A 7614-nucleotide genomic window follows, 5' to 3' on the forward strand; every position below is an offset into this window, starting at 1 on the left:
AGTGCCTGGGGTTCTGGCCAAAGGAATCACCTATGGCATGCAAAATCCTCACCCATTCCCAGCTGTGGTGCCAGTGCCTGTGCCTGCAGAAAGCATTGCCGTCCACAGCTGCTGCTGCTCCTTCCCAGCTGGTGGGAGAGTATTCGGCACGGTCAGACCTCGCGCTGGGTGAGCTGAGAAAGGGGAGTCTGGTATTGTTGGTGTTGCTACAGTGTTGACTTATTATCCCCTATTTTACAGAATTTTGAGTGGGTCCTGACTAGGAAAACTGGCTCCTTTGGAGAGTGGTTTTCATCTTTTAACTGATCATAAAGGCTCCAAAAAAACTTGCCTCTTTGTCCATGTCAACTATGTCACCGTTGCTGACAGAGACAAAAATCCTGTCATCTCTTTTCAGCTGAAACACACCACCTTGGTAGATGGAGTAAAGTCCATATTCTGCCTTTTTAGACCAGCAGCTTGTCCTTGCACTTTTCATGAGCAAAATGGGCTCTGGGTAATTAGTCAGTTTGTAAACATATTGGACAAGCTGTTTGGGGTTTCTGATCTGTGCCAGCAGATCTGAATCCTCATTCTCATTTTCACGGAAACGAAAATAAGTTTGTGAGTAGATGTAATAGAAGCCCGTTTGGGGTATCACCAACTCGCCGTTTCTCAGCTCCACGTTGTAAAGGAAAGAGTGGCCTTTCCTTGATGATTCCCAGTTGTTTATTTTTTGTCCGTACCCTCTTCTGGGCAAGGAATCTACTTGAGAAAAAAAAGAGAGGAAATGTTAATTAAAAGCCAGATAGTGAAGCCAGGTGTTTGCTAGTTGGTGGGTCTGGTTTTTAATAACAAAGTAAGGAAACCTGCTCTTCCCAGTGGTTCATTAGGTCCATTCTCAAAATAATTTGAAGGTCCAGGAGTAAGCTGTTCAGCTCTATTTGAGAATCACATGAGCTACCTTTATAGGTGCTTCCAAATAAGATAAAAATCATCATGTTGTTACTTAGTAACAAAGTTAAAATACCCATTTCTGTCTGATACCCTCCAAAGCTGTAAAACCCTACCAAGCCTTTCATTAATATGGTCTGAATGTCAAGCCTCTCCTGTCTCTGTCTCACATTTCTAATAGGTCTGTCACCATAGCAGCTGGGACTCACACAACTAACAGAAGGAAATTAAAGGAAAGAAAAGAGGGAAACTTAACATGAGGACAAAGGGTATTTATTTTTTCCCCTAATGAAGGTTCCAGAAAAAAGGTGAAGGAGGTACCCAGAGGGAGCAGGCTTTCTCCCTGTTACGCATGAAGTAGCTGAAAAAAACATTGTCTGGGACAAGAAAACTCTTTTATGATTTGTTTCTTACTGTTAACTCAATGCAACTATTAAAAAGACTATTAAGCACAAGGCTAGCAAGAAAAGATTAATTTCTGTCATCTCTATCTGTTTTTAAAGGTTTTTCCTTACTGCGTGGGGACAGCGAATTCTTCCTGTTGCTGTTGCCCGTCAGATGGGCTGCAATCCTGTTGATGGGACTGCGTGGCTGCTGCTCGTCGGTGCGTGGCAGCGTTAGGGCTCCTTCAGCTAAGGAACGAGGAGAAAAGGAACTCAAGTTAACAACAAGGATGTAAGAAAGCACATCTGTCCCAGCTGACTTGGTTTTAAGGAATATGCATGTCATTTTAAAAAACTGACTAAATCATAGACTTAATACTATATATTGGCTAATAAGGCTCAAACTTCTATTTTCCTTTTGGTCTTGAAATGTTTTTATATACCTCTTTGTTCTCCTTTTTCTCCTTCCCCCACCCCAAAATTACCAATAGACAACTTAAAAAATCCCATAGCAACACATTTTCACATTCATGATCAGGATCTTTTGAGGTTAAGTAGTCATCTTTACTCTGAGTTTCCACTTGGAGATTGTAAATGCTTTCACTCAACATGTTTAGAGCTGTGTGAGCTCCAGCAAAGCTGCCCCATAACTGACACAGCACACAGCAGTTCAGTGCCACCTGTTCCCAGGAAATGTTCCCACAACGCTGTGAGACTGGGGTCCAGAATCGGTTACCTTCCTCTAACCACTTCACCACGTTTCTGGCTCCTCAAAATTTGCCTTCTAGTAATAAGTAACCACTTTTCAACAACTTGTTGACAAAGAACTGTGCAAGATCTCAGTTGCTGGTTTCTGCACTATGCATCAGGTGTCACTAGCAGCTCCGTTTTGCCACAGTTAACAAAATTATTGTAATACCGTTGACCGCAGATACGTTTTCCTCATAGCTTCTTGACATCATCTGCCGACAAACACAGAGAAAACAAATTAGTTTGTCAGCAGAAACTGATAAATACAGGAAGAAGACATTCCTTTCTCAAACTCATGAATAAAGACTATTCTGAACTGGATCAACATGCAAATCAAAAAAAGTCCATTAATTCGTTGTAAAAAAGTATTTCTAGATTTACATCTCCTATGTAACTAAGTATGTGGGAAAACATTTTCAAGTGATCTCAGTCATCTGGGCTTTAAGTCTATTGGAAAATTTGACCCTCATGCTCTTATCAAGTAAGAGGAGATACAGTGTACAACCACATTTGGAGAATATTTGGCAATGTGCACTTCTGTAGGATCTTAGCTCTGAGAAACTGAATTTCATTTATTTTTATACCTCTATCTATTTATCTAAGCTCTTAAGCCAGTATATCTTACTCTGTGCATTCCCCTTTATAACTGTTTGCTGACTGCTGAAACGAAGTAGTTTGGTTACCGACGGCAGTGCAGCTGCAGCAAGCATACTGATGGTTTGATTTAGCTGGGTAACTACTATGGGCCCTGTATTGCCACTTACTGATGGGTTCTGCCCTGCCACATTTCAATGTATCTATATCCCATCCATCTATTATTAGGTATATTAGATGTGTAAATGTCCACCAAATAAAACAATATTTTCCTCATCCAGGACTTCAGGGACCTCATGGGCAGAACTTCCACCAAAGGAGCTGAGATCTCAGAGTACAAATTGGGGAGCGATTTTGGGCTGCAAGAATTGCCAGGTAAGTTTCAGCTGGAAGTGAATTTTTATGGATGAGCTTTTTTATTTGCTGGAGATGGGATTTTGAAAACCATTCCAAAGATTTTAGACTTTCTGATTTTTCAGCCAGGTTAATTTTTTTCTCTGTAACCAAAATTATACATACTGTGTGCAAATCATGCAGGAGATGGGTGTTCATGGTAAGGTGCTGTGCCTGATGCTGTGTGCTCCTCCATCTTTCCTCCCCCATTACCTTCCACAGCTCAGGACCAGACCATTCTTCAGGCACCTTTTTACCTCTCCCCATGTTACATTTAATCTTATTTTCTCACGTCAGTCTCCCTGTATTTCAGAAGGGACAGTAACACCTCTGCCGGCATTACAATCTCTATGATCAGGTAAAAAACAAGAAGTCAAGCACTTCACCCTGAGGTATTTCAGACAAGCCAACCTATCACTGAAATTTGCTTAGTAAAAGCTGATTGTCTTTGCTTTATTAGCACCTGAATCAAGTAAAATCACTGTCAGGACTGGGTTTTTTTTGGCCTCAGTGCAAGCACTCTGCAGCTGAAGCTGTGGCCTCACTATTACTTTGCAATAAATCAATCCGAGTGCCCCTGCCATTAGGATTCCTTGAATAGCAATATCACCAAGCACACTGTTTCAGCATGTAGGTTCCCAAATACCTTTTTAATTAACTTTCCGAGGTGCCACTTTACTTGCCAGCAGGGATCAGCCACTCTGTCTTGACTTTCAATTAGATCCAAGTTTTGGATGAAATTTCCGATTTCCTCCCCGGTGAGACAAGCAATGCCGCTCTTGGAGTACGTGTCCTGGAGCTGCAGCAGAAGGGAAAGTCAGAGTTTTTCACCTGTGATGTGCTCGCAGATGTTTAGCTGTGGTAGGTCACTAAATTCACTGTGCTTAGGAACATGCTTGTTTTTCTTTAAAGCGTTTGCTGGTATGGTGCAAATTATGACTGTCGAGACAGCACAAGTAATAAATCCTGATTTTACCTATTTAATTACAGTAGCATACCAAATATGCAAAAACATACTTAACAATCTCTGTAGACATAAATTTGGTATCTAGCACTCAACTAAAGAGGCTTTGTGAAAATTCAATACCCAGATCACTAATGCTGTGACTTCTTTAGTTTCTCAAGTTCTGCATTAAAAACATTTCTTTTGCACAAGGAATTTTTCTTCACAAATTATTAAGGATGAAATTAAGTACCAGACCTTAAAAGTTTAAAAGTATTTTCCATTCTGTCTTTTCAGCCAATGCCACTTATAATCCAGGCTTTTGCTGATACATATTCATACCATATCCTTCCCATATCCAGTTTGGAGTCTCTTCATAACTGCATTTGACCCAATAGTCCAGAACAAAGCCCAGACAAGAGAGATGCCATTTGGGTCCAAATAACATTATAATGCTGAATGCCTATGATATGGGCCTTTCCAACAGAGGTGGCAAAACTCCTGTTGCCACCAAGGGAACCTGACTAGGAGGGTCATATCCCATATACCATAGCAGAAAGCCGTTCCCCAGCCCGCAGCATCCGCAGGCGAGGTGGCGCGCATGGCTGCAGCTGGCGCTGTTGTTTAATGTACGAGCGCAGCTGAGATCAGCTCCTGGGTGCTTCGCATCAGCTGCAAGGAGCAGTGAGGCTTCCTATGCTAGCAAAATACCCTGCAGGAATTTGGAAGAAACAGCAATCGGCAGTAAACATGCAAAGTATGCAGATGGACTTCTGGCTGTAACATTCAAACGTCGCTTTTGGTACGTTAACGAAGTTTTGTTTGGTTTGCTAAACAGAAAAATTTACTCCACAAGTACCAGTTTTGACTGTCCTTGAGACTGGAGTATTGAAAGCAACAAATGGAGCCACCTCCTCCTCACACTCCATGCTTTTCCTGCCTGGTAGAAAACAAAGGCGTTTAGGAAGAGATTTCACACTCCAAGAGGATTAGGAGAATTCACCTGTATCACCCTGCAAGTCCTACCAGGTTGAACAGCATCTTAATTTTGCAGCAGCAGACTCTATCGAGTTTCTTCTAATACCTGAAATGATTTTGTATTTTGTAGGCATCAAAGCAAAATGGGGCTACCACTACAAGTGTTTGTGAAGGTTTCTGGGTCCTTGCTGAGAAGTACAGTGATATTCTTAAATCAGATTTCTTGTTTCAAGAACTCAAAGTGATTAAAATTATGTGCTTATTAAGGTAAAACTGCACTTAAAATTAAGGGCCCTGATAGATTTAACTATACTAGCTTCTATAACAAAGCAGTTTGAGTTTTTAAAAAAATATTTTATTAGTTGAGATGTTACTGTTTATTCTCTTAGTAGATCTGCCACAGCTCAACTCTGAGCTTTGCCCTGGAAGCAAACAGTCTGCCTTTTCCATACCTACATAACTGTCCCCCAAACAGCTTTACTATCCTGGCATTGGAGTGGTATTTTGCATGCATTTTGAAATCCTCAGGGAGTGCAACCTGGTCTCAGCACCGTATGGTACTGAAGCACTGGTATTTGTTTTATGGGTAGAGAAAGCAAGGTATATCAGGGTGTTGTAAGACTTACTAACATGAGGTTTATCTAGCACTGAAGTCTTTGAGGACACAAGTCCTGCAGCAACGCTATCTTGTAAAGCTTCTCTCTTATCACAGGAGTAGTGCATGGACTATGTTTTCAAAACAGAAGGAAGTCTGAGGCTATTTTTCTTGCAGCCCTATATCCTGAAACATAATGAACTTTATTGTGCTCCTCTCTCAGCACTTCCTCCCATAGCAAAATTCTTTACACAAATGGTCATCATCCTACTCAGATTACTACAGCTGTAGAGAAAAAAACCTGCTAGTTATACAGCAGTCTTTTTGTAAAGATAAAAATATCTGCAGCCTGTGCAGCCATGGTCATTTGCTGAAAGTGTAGAAATGCAGATATTGTGAACAACAAAAGGAAGAAAAGTGGACAGACAAAAATCACAGCTTATCTTTTGAGATTTATTCCGCATGTGCCATGTGGATGTGTGGTAGCAGACCGTGTTTCTAGATAAGCTTTCTCCTTGTTTACTGTGCACTAGTGGCACATGCAAGAATAAGTGCTTAAGGTACCCTCTCCAGAGCCAGCAACCTTACTTTGCAGCCCAGCAGAACTTCAGTGTGGGCAGATGTAGCTTTTCACACCAAATGCAGGCTTATTATTCTTCAGTGAGTTGTATTTTGGGCATGCATCACTAAATGTGGTTGTGTCCCAGGTGTACATATTTAAACAAAAGATAAGTGTGGTTACTAGTGACTTAAGATTGGCAAGCTTGTTAGCTAAGGACTCTGAACCATATGCGTGAAAAGATGAGACTGCATTTACTTTTTTTTTCTTCATTAGCAGTAGTAACTTATTTCATAAAATCAACACATCTGACTTTCCCATTTCACCAAATATGGGACAGCCATAGCTATAAATTTAGCAGGAAAATGCATTTTATGCATTTCCAAAATATGAGCACTGGTTTATATTGTAGAATACTGTACACCCTTTAATGTTTGCTTCAGAGAGGACTTTGGTATCTCAGAAGACTTTACCTATTATATTGATGTGGAATAAATGCATAGATAAATAGTATTTGAAAATTATGCAATACTTTCTAAAGCTGTATAACTATAGTACACTTACCTGCAGTTAGGTTTACCTTTGTGCCAGGGAGAGCAATATACAGGACAGTAAATTTTGGGCAAGACACTCAGGGAAACCCTGAGTAACAACTAGGGGGGTCAAGGAAAAGCAGGACCACATGCAGAAAGGCTATAAGTGTAATTTTCTTGGCATGCAAACGATCTTTTGCAGGCAGAGGAAACAGTTAAGCAGCAGCTCACAGGCTTGCAGGGTGGCTGCAAGACCAAAGCACCTAGACTACACCATGGGGATTTTACAAGTCATTCTGAGGAATTCAGCGGTTTTTGCTGTTTGGATGAAGTTCCTTTGGGATTAGTCACGGTCTTAAAACCATGTATTTTCCTAGAGGAGGCATTTCAAAGGCACCCTAGCTTTTCTCAGTCCTTTTCCCTGTTGTCTCTATGATCATCCAGCTGACCGGGCTAGAGCTGATGGGGCACCGCAATGTGCTGAGCCAGCGAGTCTGGCCCTCTAATGAAAAGCACGTTTGCTGCTTCTCCGCAAAAAATAAAAAAGAAGGAAAAAAAAGGTGTAACTTTATAAAAAAAAAAAAAGGGCAAAAACTTTTTAATTGCTCTTGCCGTGCCCTGCGTGCATCCCACGGCCCAAGGAAAGCCCAGACAAAGAAGCAGGCACAGGCAATCACGGAGCGCTTTGGGGGATGGCTCTCCCCTCCGCTCCTATCGCGGCAGCGCGGCCCTGCAGTTGGCTCCAGTCCGTCTGTCCTTCCTAGGGTCCCCCCAGTCTGCCCCCACCAACCTGTTTGAGCTCGTTGGTGAAGTAGAGGAAGGTGACAGCCACGCAGACGGACTGCAGGAGCACGGCGGCGACGAGCACGGCCCCGCAGGTCTGCCCGGGGCTGGGGCCGCCCGCGGGCAGCATCATGGCCGGGCAAGGCTCGGCCGAGGCAGCGCTGCGCTCA

General features: G+C 42.2%; 1 protein-coding gene across 1 annotated transcript; it reads right to left on the minus strand.

The window, feature by feature from the left end:
- Nucleotides 1-298: 298 nt before the first annotated feature.
- TNFSF10 (tumor necrosis factor (ligand) superfamily, member 10) lies at nucleotides 299-7601 on the minus strand. The gene is made up of 5 exons (XM_010179303.1): nucleotides 7452-7601; nucleotides 3700-3852; nucleotides 2236-2278; nucleotides 1449-1565; nucleotides 299-747 (listed from the first exon to the last, which is right to left on the minus strand). Exons 1-5 carry the CDS (start codon nucleotides 7575-7577, stop codon nucleotides 299-301), a joined length of 888 nt encoding a protein of 295 aa, XP_010177605.1. The 5' UTR covers nucleotides 7578-7601.
- Between the last annotated feature and the right edge of the window lie 13 nt (nucleotides 7602-7614).

The sequence above is a fragment of the Mesitornis unicolor genome, unplaced genomic scaffold (genome assembly GCF_000695765.1).
Source record: "Mesitornis unicolor isolate BGI_N332 unplaced genomic scaffold, ASM69576v1 scaffold43612, whole genome shotgun sequence".
NCBI lineage: Eukaryota > Metazoa > Chordata > Aves > Mesitornithiformes > Mesitornithidae > Mesitornis > Mesitornis unicolor.

Coding starts and splice junctions, on each gene's coding strand:
- TNFSF10 (XM_010179303.1), bottom strand. CDS start 7,577: ATGATGCTGCCCGCGGGCGGCCCCAGCCCCGGGCAGACCTGCGGGGCC. Junction 3,853..7,451: donor TCACCAACGAGCTCAAACAG/GTTGGTGGGGGC, acceptor CTTCTGCTGCAG/CTCCAGGACACGTACTCCAA. Junction 2,279..3,699: donor TCGGAAAGTTAATTAAAAAG/GTATTTGGGAAC, acceptor GTTTGTCGGCAG/ATGATGTCAAGAAGCTATGA.